Here is a 27,686-nt window from a genome sequence, read left to right on the forward strand (position 1 = left end):
GAGGAGGGCTGGGCAGGCGTCGCTGTGAACCGCGGGAGGGGCTCCCCACCCGGGCCCCGCAAAGCCAGGATTTGGCTCTTTCTCTCAACCCGAATGCCAAGATGGCGGCGGCGCCACAGCTCCGGAAGGGAAGGAGGGGCGGGAATGCGAGGAGGGCGGGTCGTACCATGCCCACCCCGGGGGAGAGGAAGTCCAGCCTGGAAATCCAAGGAACGCCCCCTCGCTCCACCCAGGCGTGGATCTGCCCACTCCCCTGGGCTCCGGGCGCCTTCCTCCCGCGGGGCACGCCCCTTTCCCCCAGGGCCAATGAGAGGAACAGGCCGGGAACCCTGGGTTTTATGAATGGGCCCCGCGCCCATCCACCTGCTGCCAGGTCTCCCGGCAAAGGGTCAGAGGTCAGAGGCCGCCAGCACCTTCAGTCACCTATCCCACTAGTCGTCTTACTCTCTGACTCCTTTTGTAAAATCTTCGAGTAAACTGCCCCACACTTTGTTACATAATTCTCGGATGAGGGATCTCCATATATTCGACACAAATCACAGATCAACATTGCTCTTTGGAATGTATGGGAATTCGTAAACACGGTACTCCGCAGGTGGTCTCTCTTTAAACAGTTACAAAAATAAACGTAGGCTTTATTACCAATTAATAAAATAAACATAACCCCTGCATAGGGAAGCATGATGAGGTGATTAAATGAATAAAAACTTACGTTACATTCTCTAGGGAAAGATCGGGTTTCGAGCATTACAGTGCCTGGCATCATAAGTGTTCAAAAATGGAAAACCAAATACATTTTAAGCAGAATCAGTAATGAGCAGAACAGGAAATCGCCCAGGTAGTGTGGGGGTCAAGAGGGCCTAGTAGTTCACTGGTCAAATGAGGGCTTCTAGTGAAAGAACAGAGAAGGGAAAAGGAGTAAAGACAAGCAAGTGGCCCCTTGAGGGTTTGGCTGTTTTAGTACCTGACTGAAAAAGTCTAGCAAACAATTGAAAATCTAGAAACGAAGCCGCGAAATAACCTTCCATTTTATTTTCCTTTCAGAGCCATGGGGCATATTGGCAATTTGGTCCTGACTCCTAAAATCATTTTACTATACCTTTACACTGCCTACATTGGCGACTACAAGCAGTGGAAAAGGACAGATACTCTAGATCCTGTCGATAAACCCAGGCTCCTCCTAAACCAGCCAGACTCAAGAGAGAAAAATGCTTATTGTATTCTTGCCATCAAAGTTCAATGTGTTTCTTTTTTTTTTTTTTTTTGAGACGGAGTCTTGCTCGTTGCCAGGCTGGAGTGCAGTGGCTTGATCTCCACTCACCACAGCCTCTGCTCCCCGGGTTCAAGCGATTCTTCTGCCTCAGCCTCCCAAGTAGCTGGGACTACAGGTGCATGCCACCATGCCCAGCTAATTTTTGTATTTTTAGTAAAGACGGGTTTTCACCACGTTGGCCAGGATGGTCTCGATCTCCTGACCTTGTGATCCGCCCTCCGCGGCCTCCCAAAGTGCTGGGATTACAGGCGTGAGTCACCGTGCCTGACCCAATGTTTTTCTATTACAGAGTAAAGTCATATACCAAACGGTATTCTCACAAAGCTAACCTTTTTTAAAAGCATGTAGAAATTATACATTTGTACATACACACATTATACTTTTACATCCAAAGATCAAATGGCTAACAGTTCATTCAGAGCCTTTTGTAGTTTGATTTTCCAGATTCTGTCACTCCCTTGGCTTTGCCCTCACCTGACATCATTGTGCCACATTATCTTCTAAATCAGGCGTCCCCAAACTTTTTACACAGGGGGCCAGTTCACTGTCCCTCAGACCATTGAGGGCCGCCACATACTGTGCTCCTCTCACTGACCACCAATGAAAGAGGTGCCCTTTCTGAAGTGCAGCGGGGGGCTGGATAAATGGCCTCAGGGGGCCGCATGCGGCCCGCGGGCCGTAGTTTGGGGACACCTGTTCTAAATCAAGTAAATGTTCATTTGGCTCCGTAAGCACTATCTATCTGGGTGACATGACACTGGTTTCTGAAAGGCCTGGTCTACACTAAAGCAGTGGAATAGGTCTGTTGGCACAGATAAGAGGGAAGCGGCATGATCAACATCACAGCCCCAGGGAACAGCCTTCTAGAGCGGAACAAGCACTTCCACCAAGACGGTCCAGTGCTCACCCCTTAAAAACAGTCAAAACCCAAAGTTACTGAGTGTCCCACAAAGCACATCACACTGGCTCTCAAAGGAAGTGAGCTGTTTCAGGACTCGATGGAACAGGGTCACTTTGAACAGTGGTGGTTTGACATCTGTGAAAGAAGTCAGTTGAACTCTTATAAAGAGAATTAAGGGGTCAGTAGCTTCCCTGGAAAATGCAGGAAAACCAGTGAGAGAGGGGACAGTTTTCATCTTTTCATAAAGTTCTTCTCCAGAGCTACAGAAGTTCTCTGAAGAGAGTAGATATTCCGCTTCACCCGGTCCTCCAGGGAGGAAGTAGATGCACTCTCCAGCTTCATGCGGCTAGGAAGAGAAGACAGGCAGATAGAGGTCAAAAATATTTCCAGTCAACTATTCCGGCAGCTTTGGAAGAAATGGGTTGTTGGCCGCAGAGCAGCTGTAGATACACAACCTCTTTTAAGCCCCTATAGATAACTTTCGAGTGAATCCACCTGGAACCAAATGTTTTTAAGCCAGTGTCCATAAGGGAAAATGTATCTCTTTTGGAAAATAAATCAAAGCCTCATTGGGAAAAGGCTTCCTGGGCCATGAATTCTTATTTAAAAGGAAGGTCAAGGAATTTCAATGATTTAGAAGATACCAGTTCACTTCTCCTCCCCTCAAATGAAAAACACCCCACTGTGTGGTCAGAAATGGTGAGTAGTAAGTAGCAAAGGTAGTCTGCAGGCTGCGCTCCATGGGCAGACACAGAAACACTGGTGAACCAGCTGCCAGCCTGTCATCTCAAGACCATCCCCGTGAAAGCCCCCGGCAGGAAAGAGAGGCACTCACTGCATGAACTTCCCATCCCGAGAGTCCAGCTTCTCCAGCCTCTGCTCCCGTTCCTCATCCTTAGCGTGCCTCTTGAGGATGTTCAGTCTCTCCTCCTCCCGCCATTTGGCGTTTTCCATCATCTCTTGCCGTTTTCGCTCTAATTCCTCTGCGGAGAGTTTTCTGTAGAGCACAGAAATCATCTGATCAGGTCTCTCCCAGCAAAAAAAAAAAAAAAAACAAAAACCAGAAGCAGTACAAGAAGCACAGAAGCCAGGTAGGACCCGAGCTCTCCAGTTCACTGCTCTCTCTAAGTCCAGCCTGAGTTCCCTTCTAATGTCCTGGTCAGGTGGTTTCATCCAAATTCCAAAAGCTTTTAGTAAAGAATTCCATAATCTCACTCATTAATATCTAGAGTGATTATTCTGAAATAGGAATCAACTGGGAACTCATCGGGAACCCAAACCTGTAGTAATTATATCCCAATGGTTTCCTCAACAAGTTACAGAACAGGGGACTAGGTTATCCATGTAACTGTTAATATCTACCACCTAACTACCCATTGGAGACTTGAAATTCATGACACAGCCCATAAATACACTAATTTAGGACTAAGCTAGAAGCCAGAAGCTGAGGAATAACTTAGCCTCAGAAAATAATAAGTCTGCACAGTGGCACGCGCCTGTAATCCCAGCACTTTGGGAGGCCGAGGCGGGTCGATCACCTGAGGTCAGTGGTTCAAGACCAGCCTGACCAACATGGTAAAACCCTGTCTCTACTAAAAATACAAAAATTAGCCAGGCGTGGTGGTGGGTGCCTGTAATCCCAGCTACTCAAGAGGCTGAGGCAGGAGAATCACTTGAACCTGGGAGGCAGAGGTTGCAGTGAGCTAAGATCACACCATTGCACTACAGCCTGGGTGACAGAGGAAGACTTCATCTCAAAAACAAATCAATAAATAAAAAACAAAGCCGGGCGCGGTGGCTCATGCCTGTAATCCTAGCACTTTGGGAGGCTGAGGTAGGTGGATCACCTGAGGTCAGGCGTTCAAAACCAGCCTGGCCATCATGGTGAAACCCCATCTTTAAAAAGGAAAAAAAAAAATTAAAAGTAAAAATAATAAATAATAAATAGGGCCAGGCGTGCTGGCTCATGCCTGTAGTCCCACCGAGCACTTTGGGAGGCTGAGGTGGGTGGATCATTTGAGGTCAGGAGTTCTGGACCAGTCCGGCTAACATGGTGAAAACCTGTCTCTACTAAAAATGTAAAAATTAGCACCTGGAATCCCAGCTACTTAGGAGGCTGAGGCAAGAGAATTGCTTGAACCCAGGAGGTGGAGGTTGCAGTGAGCCGAGATTGTGTCACTGTACTCCATCTCAAAAAAAAAAAGAAAGAAAATGATAAATAGGTAGATGTTCTTTCCCTGACACTCACTGCAAACGAAATTAGAGCAAAAAAAAGGAGGTGGCTGGGCACGGTGGCTCACACCTGTAATCCCAGCGCTTTGGAAGGCTGAGGCACATGGATCACTTGACTTCAGGAGTTCGAAACCATCCTGGCCAACATGGTGAAACCCCCGTCTCTACTAAAATAAAAAAGTAGCTGGGCATGGTGGCAGGCACCTGTAATCCCAGCTACTTGGAAGGCTGAGGCAGGAGAATCACTTGAACCCAGAAGGCAGAAGTTGCAGTGAGCCGAGATCATGCCACTGTACTCCAGCCTAGGCAACAGAGTAAGACTCCATCTCAAAAAAAAAAAAAAAAAAAAAAAGGCCGGGCGCAGTGGCTCAAGCCTGTAATCCCAGCACTTTGGGAGGCCGAGGCGGGTGGATCACAAGGTCGAGAGATCGAGACCAACCTGGTCAACATGGTGAAACCCCGTCTCTACTAAAAATACAAAAAAAAAATTAGCTGGGCATGGTGGCGCGCGCCTGTAATCCCAGCTACTCAGGAGGCTGAGGCAGGAGAATTGCCTGAACCCAGGAGGCGGAGGTTGCGGTGAGCTGAGATCGCGCCATTGCACTCCAGCCTGGGTAACAAGAGCGAAACTCCGTCTCAAAAAAAAAAAAAAAAAGGAAAAGAAAAGGAGGTGATGAACCAATTAGTCACTGTCTAACAATGTCAGACATCCAAATCCACTGATTCCCAAATGGATGCGATATGCAAGTCCCCCTTTAAGAGGAAAAATAATTCTTGAAGTCCAGTAAGAGAATGAGAGCCCATTTTGAGAAACAAAACTAAAATATTAAAACCTGCCATGTAGTTTACAGGGAAATGACTGCAATTCCTTAAAAAAAAAAAAAAAAAAAAAAAAAAAAAAACTCCACTAAATAAAACATATAAACCCAGGCACGGTGGCTCACATCTGTAATCCTAATACTGTGAGAGGCCTAGACAGGCAGATTGCTTGAGCCTAGGAGTTCAAGACAGCCTGGGCAACATGACGAAACCCCATTTCTACAAAAAATACAAAAAAATTAGCCTGGTGTGGTGGTGCACACCTGTAGTTCCAGCTACTCAGGATGCTGAGGTGGGAGAATCACCTGAGGTGGGAAGCTGAGGCTGCAGTGAGCCCTGATCATGCTGCCCCATTCTAGCCTGGGCAACAGAGTGAGACCCTGCCTCAAAAATAAACAAAGAATGCAAGAGGAGATAACACTGAGTAAGAGATGTGAACAAACTGTTGGAAGATGAAAGTGGACAAAGGAGTGGTGACTACTTCAACAAATTAAAAGAAACTGAACCCAGAGTGCCCTAAACTGATGAGAAACAAGTGGATTCCCAATGCAAAATCTGAGAAAGGCTCAGGGACTTCAGATGCAGAGCACGTCAGAGGATGTTAACAAAGTAGAGGGCTGAAAACAAAAGGACGCATTTAAAATCTGCATAGGGAGCAACTAGGACACCCCTGGGTCCTCATGCATAACGTGAGACCACTCTCCCAAAAATGTACAGGAGAGCCTGTGGTTTACCCTGTGGGGAAACTGAACCAGACAGAAGATCAGAAGATGCAAAGGCACCAGTCACAGCAGACAAAGCTGGAAGGGCCACCAGACTGCAAACAGGGAATGAAGTACAAGTCCATATACTCAATACCGAGACTCCCAGATCCTGCCGGGATCTGTGCGCTCTCTCCAAACACCAGCAGCCAAATTTATAGTCCTAAGTCCAGCGACCAGAGGGTTTTTTTCTGGAGAAATTGATTGATTCTTTAACAAGACAATCAAAGATATTAATGAATGAGTGTCCCCCAGCTAAAAACCAGTTCGAACCCAATCACCTACCAGTAAACAAGCCCTGACAATACATATACCGCATTGAGCTTTTCAATGTCTCACTCTTTTTTTTTTGAGACGGAGTTTCGCTCTTGTTACCCAGGCTGGAGTGCAATGGCGCGATCTCGGCTCACCGCCACCTCCGCCTCCTGGGTTCAGGCAATTCTCCTGCCTCAGTCTCCTGAGTAGCTAGGATTACAGGCACGTGCCACCATGCCCAGCTAATTTTTTGTATTTTTAGTAGAGACGGGGTTTCACCATGTTGACCAGGATGGTCTCGATCTCTTGACCTCGTGATTCACCCGCCTCGGCCTCCCAAAGTGCTGGGATTACAGGCTTGAGCCACCGCGCCCGGCCTGAATGTCTCACTCTTAAATGTGAAGAGACTGTGAAATGCCACTAGACAGTTCAGGAAAGCCTCCAACATGAAAGACAGAGACCAAAACAAATGGAAAAGGGAACACAGAGAAAAAGAAGACACAGCATAAAACAAAAGTTTCGCTCTTGTTGCCCAGGCTGGAGTGCAACGGTGCAATCTCAGCTCTCCGCAACCTCTGCCTCCCAGTTTCAAGCAATTCTCCTGCCTCGGCCTCCCAAGTAGCTGGGATTACAGGCGTGTGCTACCATGCCTGGCTAATTTTTTGGTATTTTCAGTAGAGGGGGTTTCTCTGGGCTGGTCTTAAAACTCCCAACCTCAGATGATCTGCCCACCCCAGCCTCCCACAGTGCTGGGATTACAGGCATGAGCCACCACACCTGGCACAAAACTTTTTTAAAATTTACTATTAAAGCTGGGCATGGTGGCTCACGTCTGTAATCCCAACCCTTTGGGAGGATGAGGTGGGTGGGTCACGAAGTCAGGAGTTGGAGACCAGGCGGTGAAAACCCAGTCTCTCTTAAAATACCAACAATTAGCCCATCATGGTAGAGCTCGCCTGTAATCCCAGCTACTGGGGAGGCTGAAGCAGGAGAATTGCTTGAACCCAGGAGGCGGAGGTTGCAGTGAGCCGAGATCATGCCACTGCACTCCAGCCTGGGCGATGGAGCCAGACTCTGCCTTTAAAAATAAAAAAAAAAAAAGCCGGCGCCGGGCGCGGTGGCTCAAGCCTGTAATCCCAGCACTTTGGGAGGCCGAGGCGGGTGGATCACGAAGTCGAGAGTTCGAGACCATCCTGGTCAACATGGTGAAACCCCGTCTCTACTAAAAATACAAAAAATCAGCTGGGCATGGTGGCGTGTGCCTATAATCCCAGCTACTCAGGAGGCTGAGGCAGGAGAATTGCCTGAACCCAGGAGGCGGAGGTTGCGCTGAGCCGAGATCGCGCCATTGCACTCCAGCCTGCAGCCTGGGTAACGAGAGCGAAACTCCGCCTCAAAAAAAAAAAAAAAAAAAAAAAAAAAAAAAAAAAAAGCCGGGCGCGGTGGCTCAAGCCTGTAATCCCAGCACTTTGGGAGGCCGAGGCGGGTGGATCACGAGGTTAAGAGATCGAGACCATCCTGGTCAACATGGTGAAACCCCGTCTCTACTAAAAATACAAAAAATTAGCTGGGCAAGGTGGCGTGTGCCTGTAATCCCAGCTACTCAGGAGGCTGAGGCAGGAGAATTGCCTGAACCCAGGAAGCGGAGGTTGCAGTGAGCCAAGATCGCGCCATTGCACTCCAGCCTGGGTAACAAGAGAGAAACTCCGTCTCCAAAAAATAAATAAATAAATAAAAATTAAAAAAAAAATTTACTATTAAAAGCCCAAAACAAGTAGGGTGCGGTGTCTCACAACTGTACTCCCAGCACTTTGGGAGGCTGAGATGGACAAATCACTTGCAAGCAAGAGTTCAAGACAAGCCTGAGCAACATGACAAAGCCCATCTCTACTAAAATCCAAAAATTAGCCACGCGTGGTGGCTTATGCTTATAGTCCCGGCTACACAGGAGGCTGAGGTGGGAGACCATCTGAGCCTAGGGAGGTCGAGGTTATGGTGGGTCAAGCTCATATCACTGCATTCCAGCCTGGACAAGAGAGTGATGAGACCCCCCCATCTCAAAATTTAAGAAAACTCCACAAACAAAAAGCAATTTACTTTTTTTCTTTTTTTTTTTTTTGAGACAGAGTCTTACTCTGTCGCCCAGGCTAGAATACAATGGTGCAATCTCAGCTCACTGCAACCTCTGCCTCCCGGGTTCAAGCGATTCTCCTGCCTCAGCCTCTTAAGCAGCTGAGATACCAGGCACGTGCTACGACACCCAGCTAATTTTTGTATTTTTAGTAGAGACAGGGTTTCACCATGTTGGTCAGCCTGGTCTTGAACTCCTGACCTCGTGGTCTGCCCACCTCAGCCTCCCAAAGTGCTGGGATTACAGGCATGAGCCACCGCACCCAGCACAATTTACTATTAAAAATCTGACTCAGGCCGGGCGCGGTGGCTCAAGCCTGTAATCCCAGCACTTTGGGAGGCCAAGGCAGGTGGATCACGAGGTCAAGAGATCGAGACCATCCTGGTCAACATGGTGAAACCCCGTCTCTACTAAAAATACAAAAAATTAGCTGGGCATGGTGGTGCGTGCCTGTTAATCCCAGCTACTCAGGAGACTGAGGCAGGAGAATTGCCTGAACCCAGGAGGCGGAGGTTGCGGTGAGCGGAGATCGCACCATTGCACTCCAGCCTGGGCAACAAGAGAGAAATTCAAAATTTCTCTCAAAAAAAAAAAAAAATCTGACTCAGAGGCTGGGCACGGTGGCTCACACCTGTAATCCCAGCCCTGACTCAGAGACAATAAATGAAAGATACTAGAGCATTCGAATGAGAGAGTAGGAGGATTTTTTAAAAAGATGGCCAGGCACAGTGCTCTAGCCCATAATCCTAGCACTTTGGGAGGCTGAGGCAGGAAGATTGCTTGAGTCCAGGGATTCGAGACAAGCCTAGACAACAAAGTGAGACCTCATCTTTACAAATTTTTTATTTTAATTAGCTGGGCATAGTAACACACACCTATAGCCTCAGCTATTTGGAAGGCTGAGGTAGGAGGATCACTTGAACTTGGGAATCTGAGGCTACGGTGAGCCATGATGGCCCCACTGCATTCCAAACTAAGCAAAAGAGTGAGACCTTGTAGGGAAAATAAAGAAGTTATCAAAGAAATAATACAAGAAAATTTCCTGGAACTCAAAGACATGGTTTAGATTGCAAGAAGCAAATACTGACACTAGGAAAAAATATACAAATCATACAAGAAAGGAAATGTAATCTCTGTATTCTGCTTAGCTTAGCAATGAAAAGTATCAGTAAATAATATTTAAATATCATTCAAGTATAAATCCACATACTGACTCAACCAAAAATTCACTCTTGTAGCCCAGGCTCACTGCAACCTCCACCTCCTGGGTTCAAGCAATATATATATATAAAACCATACTAGAAAGATAGGGATAGAAGAAACATGAGACTAGGAGTATATGAGAGCTCATTTACACTAAGATATTATTTACTCTAATAGTAAGAAAATACCTAAGATCTGGCCGAGTGTGGTGGCTAACACCTTAATCCTAATACTTTGGGAGGACAAGAAGGGTGGACTGCCTGAGCTCTGGAGTCTGAGACCAGCCTGGGCAACACGGTGAAACCCCATCTATACTAAAGATACAAAAGTTAGCTGGGCATAGTGGTGTGTGCCTGTAGTCCCAACTACTTGAGAGGCTGAGGCAAGAGAATCACTTGAACCCGGGAGGCAGAGGTGGCAGTGAGCAGAGATTGTACGGCTGCAATCCAGCCTGGGCAACAAGAGTGAAACTTTGTCTCAACAAAAAAAAAAAAAAAAAAAAAGATACCGATGTCTGGTCCATTCCCAGATATGATGTAATAGAGCTGGGGAATAGCTGCGGAATGAGATGATTTTTCTTTTAGGCTTCCCAGATTCTAATATGCAGCCAATTTGTTTGGAAACACTGGTCTATATAACCATGGGCAATAAAAGTTAAGTTCACAAAAGTTGCCCACCTAATCTAAACTTACACTAAGAGCAACCTAGACACCCAGTGACAGCCTTTCATGGGCAGAGCCACCTCTCCTTGGGTTCCAGGGCTGCAACACCCCTGTGCTCTGTCTGACCCCTGCAAAGGCAACTCAAACTCAAAGGACATCTGCCCTGAAGGAGAGCACCCTGCCTTTCAGCTGATGCCTCGAGAAGGAACACTCCATTAAGCAAAGCTTCACTGTGGAAATCTCTATGAGAATTAACATGTGCCGGGCGCGGTGGCTCAAGCCTATAATCCCAGCACTTTGGGAGGCCAAGGCGGTTGGGTCACGAGGTCAAGAGATCGAGACCATCCTGGTCAACATGGTGAAACCTCGTCTCTAAAAATACAAAAAATTAGCTGGGCATGGTGGCGCGTGCCTGTAATCCCAGCTACTCAGGAGGCTGAGGCAGGAGAATTGCCTGAACCCAGGAGGCGGAGGTTGCAATGAGCCGAGATCGCGCCATTGCACTCCAGCCTGGGTAACAAGAGCGAAACTCCACCTCAAAAAAAAAAAAAAAAAAAAAAAAAAAGAATTAACACGTTTACTGAGGAAGAGACAGACAACTTACACAATTGTTCATTATGTCAAAACCATTTACCTTGTCCTTTCTTTTTTTTTTTTTTTGAGACAGAGTTTCACTCTTGTTACCCAGGCTGGAGTGCAGTGGCACAATCGTGGCTCATTGCAACCTCCACCTCCTGGGTTCAAGCAATTCTCCCGTCTCAGCCTCCCAAATAGATGGGATTACAGGCATGTGCCACCATCTCCAACTAATTTTGTATTTTTAGTAGAGATGGGGTTTCACCATGTTGGTCAGGCTGGTCTCAAACTCCTGACCTCAGGTGATCCACCTGCCTTGGCCTCCCAAAGTGCTGGGATTACAGGTATAAGCCACCATGCCCAGCCTTATCTTGTCCTTTCAATGTGCTTCACATGGCCCAGGGTAGGGGATGCAGATCCTTACAGGTGGCAAGATAAGTAAAAGTTGGTTTGTCAAAGAGGTAATGATCGATTATCCATTTGCCCTGGTTTGAGCCCATTCTAGATTCAGGCCTACAGAATGCGAAGTTAATCAACTGGGCTCCTGACTCACCTGGTATATCCGGGAGCGTGTCGCCTTTGGTAGACCTCTTTTTTAGGTGATGGGCTCCTAGTTTGGCCTGTCTCTCTCCTGTTCACCTTAGAGTTGTGCCTGTAACAGACATAGAGCACAGTGAGGAAAAAGCCTTTTTAATCCAGGGGCTTACACGGAATCCCTCAAACAATGGAAGATAAGCTAATGGTCTCAGAGATATAATCTAAGCAGAGGGCACAAGTGTGAGAAAAACAATGGTATAGAGTTTGATGTCAGACTCACCCCAGAGCTCCCAAAGCACGGTATACACCTACAGATATGTGGCTCTGGAGGCCTGAGCTTTACATTGAAGTGCAAAAAGAATGATGTAAAGGAAATACCAAAGCAAAGACATCTGAGAAAGTTGATGGACGGATACCAACGAAAGCAAAAGCAAATGCCTGCTGGGGCCAGGCCTCCACAGTCTTGGGTTATTCCCCAGTGAATCCCACACTCACAGTTTGCCGGGCCTTGGGGACCATGACCTTCTGCCTGGGGATCGAGACCTCCTGTCCCGGGACCCTGCTTCCCTGATGCTTTTCTTGCTGGCATGTCTGGGGGGTGAATGGGAGGAGCTTCTGGATCTGGAATGGTTCTTCATCCCATGCCCTTTCTTTGTCTCAGCTGTCAGAGGACCCTGAAGTCTGTGGTTACGGTCAGAGTTCCTGACCTACATCATTAAGGAAAAGAGAAGTTATTCATACGGAAAATCTAGCTATTCAGGAGAAAATGCAGTGAAACAGGAGATGTTACATAAGGAGCTCACTGGGCACACCGATTATCATCACATAGAATTATCACAGAGAGGGCCGGGCGCGGTGGCTCAAGCCTGTAATCCCAGCACTTTGGGAGGCCGAGGCAGGTGGATCACGAGGTCAAGAGATGGAGACCATCCTGGTCAACATGGTGAAACCCCGTCTCTACTAAAAATACAAAAATTAGCTGGGCGTGGTGGCGCCTGCCTGTAATCCCAGCTCGGGAGGCTGAGGCAGGAGAATTGCTTGAACCCAGGAGGCGGAGGTTGCAGTGAGCCGATCGCGCCATTGCACTCCAGCCTGAGTAACAAGAGCGAAACTCCATCTCAAAAAAAAAAAAAAAAAAAGAATTATCACAGAGAATTGTACAAACTTAGGAACGTTATCTGCAGCATCCCCTAAAAGAATCTATGGACAGCCAGTTGCAGTCGCTCACACCTTTAATCCCAACACTCTGGGAGATGGAAGCAGGAGGACTTCTTGAGCTCAGGGGTTCGACAAGACCCAGAGCAACTAGTGAGACCCTGTGCCTACAAAATATTTTAAAATTAGCTGAGTGTGGTGGCACATGCCTGTATTCCCAGCTACCCAGGAGGATGACAAAGGAGGATCCCTTGAGCCTAGGAGGTAGAGACAGCAGTGAGTGTGATCACACGACTGCACTCCAACCTAGATAACAGCAAGACCCTGTCTCAGAAAAAAAAAAAAAAAAAAAAAAGAATTATAAGAATATACCTGGTTTGGCTCTTCACTACAGGTTAAGGAAGAGCAAGAGTCAAAAGCATGAACGACAGGACCTAAAGTTAAAAATACAGAAATACAGCCGGGCGCAGTGGCTCACCCCTGTAATCCCAGCACTTTGGGAGGCCAAGGCAGGTGGATCACCTGAGGTCAGGAGTTCTAGACCATCCTGAACAACATGGAGAAACCTCGTCTCTACTAAAAACATAAAATTAGCCGGGCATGGTGGCACATGCCTGTAATCCCAGTACTCAGGAGGCTGAGGCAGGAGAGTTGCTTGAAGCCAGGAGGCAGAGGTTGCAGAGAGCCAATATTGTGCCATTGCACTCCAGTGTGGGCAACGAAAGCAAAACTCCACCTTAAAAACAACAACAACAACAACAACAAAAAACAGAAATGCAGAAGGCAAGCCAGGTGCCTCGAGCCTGTAGTTCCAGCTACTCAGGAAGATTGCTTTAGCTCAGGAGTTCGAGCACAGCCTTAGCAAAATAATGAGGCACTGGTACTTTAAAAAACAAAACAAAACAAAACAGCAGATTTACCTCATCAACCTATACACTTAGAATGTGTGCATTTCATGTATATTATTTGTAGAGGGATGGGTAGAATGTCTCAATGCCCCATTGGTGGTCTAGTCTCTCTGCTCAGAGGATCGTCAGCCACAAGAAGATGCTCAGGGATAGGAAATGGGCCTGTTTCCCAGGAGCCCCAGCCCTCACTGCCCCTCCCTGCTATCCATGTTGTCCAAGTGGTGCACTCCACAGTTCCAGTCCCTACTTTCAAGGAGCCCACATCCCTACCTGTAAGCCATATCCAGGGACTTTGGACAAAACGGGGGAGGAATTTGCCGTTTTCTTTTGAGATCTAAGAGATTAAAATACACACACTCATTGAAAAGGAAAATACAGGTCCAATTTACGTATCTTATGTTGAACCATGCTTCTTGCTTCCAACGTGACCTTTCCACCTCCTAGCTGTTACTTGACAGCATGTTTCTCTATTTGGGCTGTCTATGCCGAAAGATGCATCAGCACAGTCCAATTTTCCTGTGAAAAACTGTGGGCCTCGCTTCTAAGCCCCAGCGCCTGAGCACATTCTCCTCTCACTTCATGCTGCTATTCCAGGGACGAATAGTGACTCAGCAGCAGCAAAGCTGACTGCTCCCACGGGGACATGAAGAATGGGCCCACATGGGCCACCAGCCAATTAACAAAAGCCTGTAGAAAGCCACCTTCAGTCTTGGAGGAATCCTAAGCTGTGATGAAACAGAGTCACCCCCAGGATGTTTGGCCTACCTAAGACCTACTGGGCTAACGTCAGCAACATTAGGGGTCTCTCTCCAGCAGCATGGCCAAGAGACCCACTCACATTTAGCATCTCCAAGGAACTCCAACATGAGATGGCAAGCTCTGTGGGCACAGGGCCCATGTTGTTGGAGTGTTCGCCACTGAAACCTCAGTACCTGGCAGCTCCCAGCACTGGGCAGGTGTTCGTGTCTGTGGCATGAATGAGTGAACGATCAAGTGAATCAACGATGAGGGAGGCTGGCCGCCACATGCTCACCTCCCCGCACTGTGCTCATCCTCACTGCTGGAACGATCGCTACTCGAGCTTCTGTGCTTGTGTTTCTTGTGCTTCTTTTTCTTCTCCTTCTTTTTCTTCTTCTCCTTTTTTTCCAGACTCATTTGCAACTGGAAAGTGCCGAGAACACAAACACGTAAGATTGCTGGGACCAGCCGGGAACAGTGGTTCAGGCCCGTAATCCCAGCCCTTTGGGAAGCCAAGGCAAGCAGATCACTTGAGGTCCGGAATTCGAGGCCAGCCTGGCCAACATGGTGAAACCGTGTCTCTACTAAAAATACAAAAATTAACTGGGCGTGGTGGCAGGTACCTGTAATCCTAGCTACTTGGGAAGCTGAGACACGAGAATCACTTGAACTGGGGAGCAGAGGTTACAGTGGGCCAAGATCGTGCCACTGCACTCCAGCCAGGCAACAGAATGAAACTGTGTCTTAGGCCGGGAGAAGTGGCTCACACCTGTAATCCCAGCACTTTGGGAGGCTGAGACGGGTGGATCACAAGGTCAGGAGATCAAGACCATCCTGGCCAAAATGGTGAAACCCTGTCTCTTAAAAAAAAAGAAACAGTGCCTCAAAAAAAAGATTACTGAGGGGTCTGCAGAGTCCAGGACATTATCAGGGGTTCCCTGTCAGCAAACCAGGGAAAGGGTCTTAACCCCGGCTGTGCAATAACACCTCAACTACCAAACAGGTACCTGGTAGGTGAGGCTAAGAATTTGTGGGGGTTTTTTTGTTTTTTTTTTTGAGACGGAGTTTCACTCTTGTTACCCAGGCTAGAGGGCAATGGTGCAATCTCGGCTCACTGCAACCTCCGCCTCCTGGGTTCAGGCGATTCTCCTGCCTCAGCCTCCTGAGTAGCTGGGATTACAGGCACGCGCCACCATGCCCAGCTAATTTTTGTATTTTTAGTAGAGACGGGGTTTCACCACATTGACCAGGATGGTCTCGATCTGTTGACCTCGTGATCCACCCACCTCGGCCTCCCAAAGTGCTGGGATTACAGGCGTGAGCCACAGCGCCCGGCCAAATCTGTGTTTTTAAACAGTCACCAAAACCACTGCCTAGGAGTTTCCATTCTGTGCCAAAGGACCTCCGACTCCACTGAAAGCAGTCAGGAACTACAAGGTCAATCTTTAATTTTCTTTACCAACTGATCCAAGACACAGTCACAGAATATGTCATGTGAATGATAAGCGGGCCCTAGAAGCTTTATACCACGAGCGAGGGCATCCTCCAATCTCCTGAACACACTGCATCATAATGCTGTCCAGAGGCTTAGCCCACACTCTTTTTCCGGAAAAATGACATCACAGGGTGCATTCTCCCACCCAAAAGACTTAACTAAAACCAAGCTTAATTAAGCTTAATAAATTAAGATTCCATAAAACATCAGGAGGCTGAGGCAGGAGAATTGCCTGAACCCAGGAGGCGGAGGTTGCGGTGAGCCGAGATCGCGCCATTGCACTCCAGCCTGGGTAACAAGAGTGAAACTCCGTCTCAAAAAAAAAAAAAAAAAGATTCCATAAAACAGCCAGGATATGGTCTCTAAAAGACAAAAGGTTTAGGGGCCATTCTGTTTTCCCTCTGGTAAGGCGAGAGTCAGTGGAGAGAGGTTCTCACACGACATGGCTGAAAGATGCTCGTGGTGCTTATCTGATACACTACTTACCAATTCTTTGATTTTCTTCATTTTCACTGGATTATTTAATACCTCTCGTTTTTTCTCCTCCTCCTTCTTCCTAAATAGAGATAATTTATAAAAATCATGACTATTTCTTTTCTCCAAATTCTGTGGAGTAACCTTTTCTCCAAACATACACAGACAGGCCCATTTTTTTTTTTTTTTTGAGACGGAGTTTCGCTCTTGTTACCCAGGATGGAGTGCAATGGCGCGATCTCGGCTCACTGCAACCTCCGTCTCCTGGGTTCAGGCAATTCTCCTGCCTCAGCCTCCTGAGTAGCTGGGATTACAGGCACGAGCCACCATGCCCAGCTAATTTTTTGTATTTTTTTTTAGTAGAGACGGCATTTCACCATGTTGACCAGGAGAGTCTCGATCTCTTGACCTCGTGATCCACCTGCCTCAGCCTCCCAAAGTGCTGGGATTACAGGCTTGAGCCACCGCGCCCGGACAGGCCCATTTTTAAATCTACATCATTAGCTGGGTGTGGTGGCATGCGCTTGTAATCCCAGCTACTCAGGAGGCTGAGGCAGGAGAATCCCTTGAACCTGGAAGGCAGAGGTTGTAGTGAGCCAAGATCGCACCACTGCACTCCAGCCTAGACAACAGAGCAAGACTCTGTCTCCAAAAAAAAAAAAAAAAAAAACTATATTAGATGATGGGGCTGGGTACAGTGGCTCACACCTATAATCCCAACACTATGGGAGGCTGAGGCAGGCAGATCACTCAAGGTCAGAAGTTCAAGACCAGCCTTGCCAACATGGAAAAACCTAATTTCTACCAAAAAAAAAAAAAAAAAATATATATATATATAGAAATTAGCCAGGTGTGATAGTGCGCACCTGCAGTCCTAGCTACTCAGGAGGCTGAGGTGTGAGAACAGAGATTGTACCACTGTACTCCAGCCTGGGTGACAGAGTGAGACCCTGTCTCAAAAAAAAAAAGAATCTAAATGATGATGTTGAAGCCAGAAATATCCCCCAAAATAAGTTTTTTTGTTTCTTTTTTTGAGACAGAATCATGCTCTGTGGCCCAGGCTGCAGTGCAGTGACACAATCGTGGCTCACTACAGCCCCAACCGCCTGGGCTCAAGCAATACTCCTACCTCAGCTTCCCAAGTAGCTGGGACTAAAGGCACCCACCACATGTCCAGCTAATTTTTGTATTTCTTATAGAGATGGGGTTTCACCATGTTGCTCAGGCTGGTCTCAATCTCCTGGTTCAAGCAATCCACCCGTCTCGGCCTCCCAAAGTGCTGGGATTACAGGTGTGAGCCAATGTACCCAGCTGTGAGTTGCTTTTTGATGGGTATAGAGTTTCAGTTCAGAATGGGGAAAGAGTTCTGGAGACGGGCTGTGGTGATGGTTTCACAACACCGTATTTAATGTACTGAATACACTGAACTGTATACATGAAAATGGTTAAGGTGGGAAATTTTATGCTACATACATTTTACCACAATAAATAAATTAAGATGCTAATGAAATGGTACAAAATATTTGCAACCTATATAATATCTTTGATAAATAACTTTTTTCTTTATTTTTTCCAGGATACGTTTAAGATAAATAACTTTAAAGAGAATTTGCAAAAGAAAAACTGTAAATAGGCCAGGCACAGTGGCTCACACCTGTAATCCTAGCACTTAGGGAGGCCAAGGTGGGTGGATCACCTGAGGTCAGGAATTTGAGACCGGCCTGGCCAAAAAGGCGAAACCCCATCTCTAATAAAATAAAAAAATTAGCCAGGCATGGTGGTGGGCACCTGTAATCCCAACTACTTGGGGGCTGAGGCAGAAAGAATCTCTTGAACCCAGGAGGCGGAGGTTACAGTGAGCCGAGATCATGCCACTGCACTCCAGTTTGGGTCACAGAGAGAGACTCCATCTCAAAAAAACCCAAAAAGTTGTAAATAAAAAATAAGCATATTTCAATATTGAATCTGACATACTAGAATTAAAATGCAAATTAAACTAAAATAAATAATAATATGACTGGGTACGGTGGCTCACTCACACCTGTAATCCCAGCAATTTGGAAGGCCGAGGCAGGCAGATCACCCGAGGTCAGGAGTTCAAGACTAGCCTGGTCAACATGGTAAAAACCTTGTCTCAAAAAAATTAAAATTAAAAAAATAAAAAAAAAATTGCAGAGTCTATCTCATTTAGCACCCGAACTGTAACTCTACTTTTATATTACGTATTAGGGTTTCAAGTAAGATTTGCAAGTTTCTTTTTGAAGGGTTCTGCTTCCCTACCCTACCTTTCCCCACCCGAAAAAAGAAGTGGGGGTAAGAAGGCCTGTTCACCCACTTGGCCAGCACTACACATATCCCCAAGCTTCTAAGAAGCTGACAACCTTTTTCACCTTGTTTCTCAATCCTATTTTTCTTCAAGGGCCAAAGACAAATGAATAAAGCTGGGCTGGTGCACTGGCCAGAATCTTTGCATACGGCCTAGGTCAGGCAGGCACCCTCCATAGAGCCACCTTCCCAGTATCAGGAAGCCCAAAAGGAAAGAAATCCTTTACACGGCAGATTAAAGCCAAGGGAAAACAAACTGTAAAGCAAAAGAACTGACGGCCTTAGCAGGGTCTCAGAGCATCTGCAACAAACCCCCTTTCCATCCCCCCATTAGTACCTGATGATGAAAAGTGGGTCCTCTCGGATCTTGCTGGCCATGTCAAGAAGAGAATTGGCACCTGATGGGGCAAAGATAGAGCCTGGGAGGAGTCCTGTTTCAGAAGAGCAGCCTGCCTCCTTCTCCTCCATCTTCTCAAAAACGTATTTGTCAATGGGGCGCCCCAGCAGGTACTCGTCACGGTTCACCATCCCACCAGGACCTTGGTACATCCAGTCCAACTTTTCTTCTTTCTTCCTGGTTGGAGGGAAGAAAAAGAAATACAACGTCTGTGAAAAAACAGAATTCTGCAAACCTACACAAAAAACCTGAACACAAGGGAGAGAGAATCACAGCTGACCAGAGAACTCATTCTTTTTTTTTCTGGAGATGTTCTTGCTCTGTCACCCAGGCTGGAGTACCGTGGCGAGATCTCGGCTCACTGCCACCTCCACCTCCCGGGTTCAAGCGATTCTCCTGCCTCAGCCTCCTGAGTAGTTGTGACTACACGCGCACAAAATTTTTATTTGTTTTTTAAATTTTATATAAATTTTTTATATTTTTAGTAGAGATGGGGTTTCACCATGTTGGCCAAGATGGTCTTGATCTCCTGACCTCATGATCCACCTGCCTCAGCCACCAAAAGGACTGAGATTACAGGCATGAGCCACCGCGCCTAGCCCAGAGAACTCATTCTACCGGCACCTACCATGGGATAAACACTGCATCCCATGTGGCAGGCATGAAGAAATGATGCAGGTCGAGTATGGTGACTCTGTCACCCAGGCTGGAGTGCAGTGGCGCAATCTCGGCTCACTGAAACCTTCACCTCCCAGGTTCAAGCGATTCTCCCATGTTCAAGCAATTCTACCACTTTAGCCTCCTGAGGAGCTGGGACTACAGGCCCACACCACCAGGCTTGGCTAAGTTTTTGTATTTTTAGTAGAGACAGGGTTTCACCATGTTGGCCAGGCTGGTCTCAAACTCCTGACCTCAAGTAATCTATCCGCCTTGGCCTCACAAAGTTCTGGGATTACAAGCATGAGCCACCATACCCAGCTGGATCCTGTCTTAAAAATTAAAAAAGGCAGCTGGGTGTGGTGGCTCACGCCTGTAGTCCCAGTACCTTGGGAGGCCGAAGTGGGCAGATTACCTGAGGTCTGGAGTTTGAGACCAGCCTGATCAACATAAAGAAACCCCATCTCTACTAAAAATACAAAAAAATTAGCCAGGCGTGGTGGTGGACACCTGTAATCCTAGCTACTCAAGAGGCTGAGGCAAGAGTATCACTTGAACCCGGGAGGTGGAGGTTGCAGTGAGCCGAGGTCTCACCATTGCACTCCAGCCTGGGCAACAAGAACAAAACTCAGTCTCAAAAAATAAAAAAATTTAAAAAGGCCAAGTGACGCTGAAGCTGGAGAATCTTTTGAGCCCAGGAAGTCAAGGCTGTAGTGAGCCATGATTGTGCCACTGCACTCCAGCAAGGGTGACAGACCAAGAACCTGTCTCAATAAAAAAATTAATTAGGCCGGGCGCGGTGGCTCAAGCCCGTAATCCCAGCACTTTGGGAGGCCAAGGCAGGTGGATCACAAGGTCAAGAGATCGAGACCATCCTGGTCAACATGGTGAAACCCCGTCTCTACTAAAAATACTAAAAATTAGCTGGGCATGGTGGCGTGTGCCTGTAATCCCAGCTACTCAGGAGGCTGAGGCAGGAGAATTGCCTGAACCCAGGAGGCGGAGGTTGCCGTGAGCCGAGATCGCGCCACTGCACTCCAGCCTGGGTAACAAGAGTGAAACTCCGTCTCATTAAAAAAAATAAAAATAAAAAAATTAATAATAAATAAATAAAATACATATATACCTTTGCTTCCCACACCCCCTTCTGTTTGGAGGAAATCTGCTCCAGTGGGACTTGTGCCCATCTACCTTTCTTTCTTTCTTTCTTTTTTTTTTTTTTTCTTTTTTTTTTTTTTTTTTTTTTGAGACGGAGTTTTCGCTCTTGTTACCCAGGCTGGAGTGCAATGGCACGATCTCGGCTCACCGCAACCTCCGCCTCCTGGGCTCAGGCAATTCTCCTGCCTCAGCCTCCTAAGTAGCTGGGATTACAGGCATGCGCCACCACGCCCAGCTAGTTTTTTGTATTTTTAGTAGAGACGGGGTTTCACCATGTTGACCAGGATGGTCTCGATCTCTCGACCTCGTGATCCACCCGCCGCGGCCTCCCAAAGTGCTGGGATTACAGGCTTGAGCCACCGCGCCCGGCTCTCTTTCTTTCTTTCTTTTTGGTGATTGTGTTTTCAGTTTGGGGCTTTTTTTCCAGATTTAGGGGGTATATGTGCAGGTTTGTTACATGGATACATTGCAAAACGGTGAGTTTGAGGCTTCTTACGTATCCCATGTCATGTTTATTTATTTAATCCTCTAAACCCCTTCTTTCTTTTTTTTTTTTTTTTTTTTTTTCCTTTTTTGAGATGAAGTCTTGCTCTGTCGCCCAGGCTGGAGTACAGATTACAGGCGTGAGCCATCTCAGCCGGCTTCTATTTTTTGTTTCTTTGTTTGTCTTCAGATGGAGGCTCACTCTGTTGCCTAGGCTGGGGTGCAGTGGCACGATCTCAGCTCACTGCAACCTCCGCCTGCTGGGTTCAAGCGATTCTTCTGCCTCAACCTCCCGAGTAGCTGGGATTATAGGTGCTCACTACCACTCCCAGCTAACTTTCGTTTTTTGTTTTTTGGTTTTTTTTTGAGATGGAGTTTCGCTCTTGTTACCCAGGCTGGAGTGCAATGGCGCGACCTCGGCTCACCGCAACCTCCACCTCCTGGGTTCAGGGAATTTTCCTGCCTCAGCCTCCTGAGTAGCTGGGATTACAGGCACGCGCCACCATGCCCAGCTAATTTTTTGTATTTGTAGTAGAGACGGGGTTTCACCATGTTGACCAGGATGGTCTCGATCTCTTGACCTCGTGATCCACCTGCCTTGGCCTCCCAAAGTGCTGGGATTACAGGCTTGTGCCACCACGCCGGCCAACTTTCGTATTTTAATAGAGATGGGGTTTTACCATGTTGCTGGTCAGGCTGGCCTCAAACTCCTGACCTCAAGTGATCTGCCCACCTAGACCTCCCAAAGTGCTGAGAGAACAGGCGTGAGCCACTGCACCCACCTAATTTTTTCGGGTTCCTACTGCGTTGCCCAGACTGATAAACTCCTGGCCTCAAGTGATCGACCTGCCTCAGTTTCCAAAGTGCTAGGATTATAGGCATAAGTTGCCATGCCCAGGCTATTTACTTTTAAACAAGAGATGGTCGAGACCATTCTGGTCAACATGGTGAAACCCCGTCTCTACTAAAAATACAAAAAATTAGCAGGGCATGGTGGTGCGTGCCTGTAATCCCAGCTACTCAGGAGGCTGAGGCAGAAGAATTGCCTGAACCCAGAAGGCGGAGGTTGCGGTGAGCTGAGATCGCTCCATTGCACTCCAGCCTGGGTAACAAGAGCGAAACTCTATCTCAAAAAAAAAAAAAAAAAAAAGAAAGAGATGGAGTCTCACTACATTACCCAGACTGGTCTCAAACTCTGGGTCTCAAGTGATCCTCCCATCTCAGCCTCCCAAAATGCAGTGATTACAGGCATGAGCCACCACACCTGGTCCTCAATTTTAGTCTATCTGTTATTTTATTTTATTCTCCTTTTATGAGATGGATAGGGCAGTTATTGTCTGCTACTCCTATCCTATATCATACAACAGAAAATTGGAGCAGGGTAAAATCTAGTGGGATTAGCCATAATCACTCAGCTTTTATTGACAAGCACACTATCCACCTTCTCTTATAGGACCTCACTCCCTGCCCCCTCTCCCTCCAACCCTCAAGCAAGCCTGAAATATGTAACAAAGGCAGGACTGCGGCCTCAACACATACTGAGAATCAGGGTAGAACCACCATTCTCCATCACGGTTATCAGCCACCTACTGTGAACTTGGTATAGCAAGTCCTTACGTGTTACCTCATTTGATCCTCAGCAAACCTTAAGAAGTCACTAGGTATCACTCCCTGGTCCTACTGAGGTAACCAAGTCTCTCAAATGTGATCACAGTTCCACAGCTAGTACATGCAAAACCAACCTTAGACTCCAGATCTGTCTGGCCTCAAAACCCATGCTCTTAAGCACTCAGCTATATACAACTGGATGATGCACCTCAGGCCCACTCTGCAACTCCCTGCACAGCAGACGCCACCGGCTCCCCACTTACTTGACGGCCCCAACATCCTCCGCATAGCGCTGCATCTCTTCCCGGGCCCTCTCTTCTCGCAGCTCCCGCTGAAGCTCCTCAATCTTCTTCCGCTCAGCCTCATGCTTCTGCTCAGCCTTCCACACTTTCTCCACATTCCGGAGGGTCTGTGGGTGCCAGCTCTTCTTTAGATTCTGTAGTAAATGAAAAGAAGGTGATTATACTTCCGGGGTGACTGGGTGATGGCTAAAACTGGCACTGCCTCACCTACCCCTCCATAGCCAAGGCAGGCGTGTGAGGGCAAGATGCCTTCAACAATGGCAAAGTTTTCTTCCAATAATCTCTCACACATCTAGAGGGGAAGGGGAGGTTGTTCAAGTGCATAAAGCTTCAGGACAGGCTGGGCGCAGTGGCGCACACCTGTAATCCCAGCACACTGGAGGCCAAGGCGGACGGATCACTTGAAGTCAGGAGTTCTAGACCACCCTGGCCAACGTGGTGAAACCACATCTTTACTGAAAATACAGAAATTAACTAGGCGTGGTGGCGCATGCGCCTGTAGTTCCAGCTACTTGGGAGGCTGAGGCAGGAGAATCACTTGAACGCCAGAGTCGGAGGTTGCAGTGAGCCAAGACTGCACCACTGCACGACAGCCTGGGCCACAGAGTGAGACTCGGCCTCAAAACAACAACAACAACAACAACAACAACAACAAAAGCTTCAGGATAGAACAGGACCTTCCGGAGTTCCCTTCAAATAGTTTTAATCTTAAAAGCATACGAGTCACCCTTTCACTAGCCATACCTAAACGAAGTCAGTGGTGGCAAGACAAGAGGAATGGGGCAATGAGCAGGAAGGCACACATTTTGAAGAGGAACAGAACTCGTGCACTGCTGACAATGGACATTCATTCTTTTTTCTTTTTTTCATTTGAGACGGAGTCTCACTCCGTCGCCCAGGCTGGAGTGCAGTGGCACGATCCATGATCTCGGCTCACTGCAACCTCAGCCTCCCAGGTTCAAGCGATTCTCCTGCCTCAGCCTCCTGAGTAGTTGGGACCACAGGCACTTGCCCCCACTCCCAGCTGATTTTTGTATTTTTAGTAGAGATGGGGTTTCACAATGTTGGCCAGGCTGGTCTCAAACTTCTGAACTTGTGATCCGCCCGCCTCGACCTCCCGAAGTGCTGGGAAAGCCAGCCTGGACATTCATTCTTAGGAATTCAGCCTATTTTACCTTGGTCTACTTCACCTGCCCTAAACTTGCAAGATTTACAACCCACCCAGAACCTCTTTCAAAATTTTTTTCCCAGGAATCTCTCCTTGGTTCTGATCTCCCCATTCACCCTCAGAAAACAGTTCTCCTCTCTCTCCTTCCCATCAGATACCGCTTTGGTTCACTTTCCCAATGATGAAAGGTTTCCCAGAGTAAGTAATATCTAAGGACAATTATAAACTAGTCTGGTGATACGTGAACGGGAGACAAAGGAGGTAGATTTCCAAACAGAGGGGAAGAGCACAGACGAGTGCAGTCCCGGTGGTGAGAAAGAACATAGCACAAATAATTCAGTGTGGCTGGATACGTGGCAAGCTGACGGGGCAGGAACACAAGAAGAAGCCAAGTGAGAAAGGAGCAGAATAAGGCCCTTATAAGCCATGAAAAAGGGATTGGACTTAGTCCTATTGATGGCAGGAAACACTAAAAAGTCATATGCAGGTGAGAGGCACTACTAGGTATTGTGTGAAGAACAGACTTACCAGGTGCAGCTCACACCTGTAATCCCAGCACTTTGGGAGGCCAAGGAAGGCAGATCACCTGGGGGTAGGAGTTCAAGACCTGCCTAGTCAACATGATAAAACCCTGTTTCTACTTGTCTCTACTAAAAATACAAAAATTAGCCATGTGTGGTGGTGGGCACCTGTAATCCAAGCTACTTGGGAGGCTGAGGCAGGAGAATCGTTTGAACCCGAGAGGTGGAGGCTGCAGTGAGCCAAGATTGTGCCACTACCGCAGTTCAGCCTGGGCGACAGAGCGAGACTTTGTCTTAAAAAAAAAAAAAAAAAAAAAAAAAAAAAGGCCGGGCGCAGTGGCTCACGCCTGTAATCCCAGCACTTTGGGAGGCCGAGACCAGTGGATCACGAGGTCAAGAGATCGAGACCATCCTGGTCAACATGGTGAAACCCCGTCTCTACTAAAAATACAAAAAATTAGCTGGGCATGGTGGCGCGTGCCCATAATCCCAGCTACTCGGGAAGCTTAGGCAGGAGAATTGCCTGAACCCAGGAGGCGGAGGTTGCGGTGAGCCGAGATCGCGCCATTGCACTCCAGCCTGGGTAACAAGAGCGAAACTCCGTCTCAAAAAAAATAAATAAATACGACACTTGGCATGTGGAAAATGTTCACTCAATGAGAGCTCCCTTTTCTTCCTTTTCTCTTTCCCTCCTTGTCCTGCCTGTCCCCTTAGTCGTCATTCAGTTGGTCACACCACCGACCCATCCTTCCATCCTTTCATCCTTCCTTCCTCCCTCTTTCTCCATCCAACCCTTCCCATCTTGTCCTCCCTTCTTCCCTCCCTCCTTCAAGCATAGGTGATTTTGCTTCCCAGGGACAAAAACTTCTGGAGTCCTTTTTGGCTGTCACAACTGGTGGAGACGGGTGGTACTGGCATCCAGTGGCTGGAGGCCAGGGATGCTGCTAAACATCCTGCAATGCACAGGAGGGCCCAACTACCAGCACCACCACACACCCCCAAAGAATTATCTAGGCCAAACCGGCAAGAGTGCTAACACTGAGAAACCCTGGGTTAGAGCTTTCCTGTCCTTAAATGCAGTTACTTGAAGAATGCACTGAATTGGATGAAACCTGAGGGAGTCCCGGCACTAACCGTGGTTAGGAACACATGACTAATAGGTTTACTGGGCAGGCAGCTAAGCTCATCTACTTGCTGATTCAATTAGCTCCACTTTCGGGATGTTAGCATTTTCCCAACCTTGCACCACGCTCTTGTGGGTACATTTACCCTATTTGGGGCCTTAGCCCTTTACAAATGAACGTATCAGTTCAAGATAAATTACCACCTAACTTGTATTAAGTGTTATGAATTCAAAACCAAACTCTGCCAGTACACATCAGAATCCAGCATTGAAGGAGGTGTGGAAGATGGACAGGAAGATCCCTTCAAGCTAAAAAAGGACCCCAGAGCATGGCTAAGGGGGAGGAGAATGGGGCACAAACCACCCATACTTCAGTCCAAGACATGACTCTAAACTCCCACGCAAGGAAAAGACAAGCGTGGTGACATGTCCTCAATATCTGCCTCCCTTCCTAGTCATGGCTCAATCCGTCCCCTTCCCGGTCTTCGCAGAATTTCCAGCCGGTAGGGCTGCTGTCAAAAAACACACAACCACCACCTGTCACTGTTCGCGCCACACCTCGCACCTTCTCAAATCTCAGTTCCAGCACTCCATTGCTTTAAGGATCCATCCCTTCTTTAGGGCAGCAAACCCCTCCCCGCAAAACCAAGGCTGCGTAGCCGTAGTTACCCACTCCTTCCTCTACCCCGACCCCCTGCCAATTTCCGTCTCGGCCTCAGTCCTCCCCCGCCCAGGCCTCCTCCACTCACCAGGTCTCCGCCCCCCATGACGGTGGAGACGATTCCTCACTACGCGGATATGGAAGATTCTAGAGGATCAAGAGGAAATGTAGATAAGTAGCTCAGGGGCTACCTTGCAGGATCTGGTCCCAGGAGCCGCCGACTGCCAGCTTCACCAGCCGATCTAGAGGCTACTTCCGGGAGGGCGTCATCTCGCCGCGTCGACGTCGCGGAACGATGACGTAGCACTCTGTCGCTCTGTGTGACGGTCGCGTCTCGTGCAAATTCCGGAACGTTTCGGGTTCTACTGTCGAGGCTTCTGGGGTCTCATTTTGGCTGCCTCGGGTCACCCCCTTGCCTGATGTCCTGAACTCTCCATTGAAAGGCCATAGTTCTGTTCGGTGATGAGTTGCCTTAGGCCTCTGCCCGCGGTTGTATTGCCATGGCAGCTCACTAGGGCATCCGGTTCAAAGCTGCGCGCACTCTCTCCTAGACCCCAACGTGGACCAGACCAGGCCTCCTCCCCTCACCCCGCACACACTCTCACACTCCGGTTTTCCAAAACGACTTTGCTAACTGGCGCTTTCCTCAAACCTTGACTCACAGCCAATTCCCTTATGCCAGGCCTATTTTATGAAGATAAGATACATAGAAACCATCAAATCGAAATGCCATCAGCTTCCCTGTGCCAAACCTTTAAAATCTGCCTGCTTCCATAGTGGCAGATTTCCCTATAGGGGGAAGCTGGCAGATTCCTTTCCCTTCAGTTTCTATGTGTTTTTGGCGGGTTTTCTTCGTTTTACCTTTTTTTGGTTTTTGTTTTGTATTTTGGGAGTTTTTTGTTTGTTGAGAAGGAGTTTCACTCTTGTTGCCCAGGCTGAAATGCAATGGCACAGTCGCAGCTGACTGCAACCTCCTCCTCCCAGGTTCACGCAATTCTCCTGCCTCAGCCAGCCAAGTAGCTGGAATTACAGGCGCCTGCCACCCTGCCCGGCTAATTTTTGTATTTTTGGTAGAGACGGGGTTTTGCCATGTTGTTCAGACTGGTCTTGAACTCCGAACTCAAGTGATCTGCCCACCTCAGCCTCCCAAAGTGCTGGGATTA

General features: G+C 47.7%; 1 protein-coding gene across 1 annotated transcript; it reads right to left on the reverse strand.

The window, feature by feature from the left end:
• Window positions 1-601: 601 nt before the first annotated feature.
• Window positions 602-26,795, reverse strand: CWC25 (CWC25 spliceosome associated protein homolog). The gene is made up of 10 exons (XM_039476834.2): window positions 26,612-26,795; window positions 23,012-23,184; window positions 18,783-19,019; window positions 16,133-16,202; window positions 14,447-14,574; window positions 13,684-13,747; window positions 11,846-12,057; window positions 11,367-11,465; window positions 3,010-3,171; window positions 602-2,520 (listed from the first exon to the last, which is right to left on the reverse strand). Exons 1-10 carry the CDS (start codon window positions 26,627-26,629, stop codon window positions 2,406-2,408), a joined length of 1,278 nt encoding a protein of 425 aa, XP_039332768.1. The 5' UTR covers window positions 26,630-26,795; the 3' UTR covers window positions 602-2,405.
• Between the last annotated feature and the right edge of the window lie 891 nt (window positions 26,796-27,686).

This window comes from Saimiri boliviensis, chromosome 17, assembly GCF_048565385.1.
Source record: "Saimiri boliviensis isolate mSaiBol1 chromosome 17, mSaiBol1.pri, whole genome shotgun sequence".
NCBI lineage: Eukaryota > Metazoa > Chordata > Mammalia > Primates > Cebidae > Saimiri > Saimiri boliviensis.

What these genes read in the sequence shown, in the direction of transcription:
- CWC25 (XM_039476834.2), bottom strand. An exon ending in GATGAGCACAGTGCGGGGAG is followed by an intron (nt 13,748 to 14,446) that starts GTGAGCATGTGG and finishes TTAATCTCTTAG; the next exon opens with ATCTCAAAAGAAAACGGCAA. An exon ending in CACGCTCCCGGATATACCAG is followed by an intron (nt 3,172 to 11,366) that starts GTGAGTCAGGAG and finishes TGTGCTCTACAG; the next exon opens with AAAACTCTCCGCAGAGGAAT.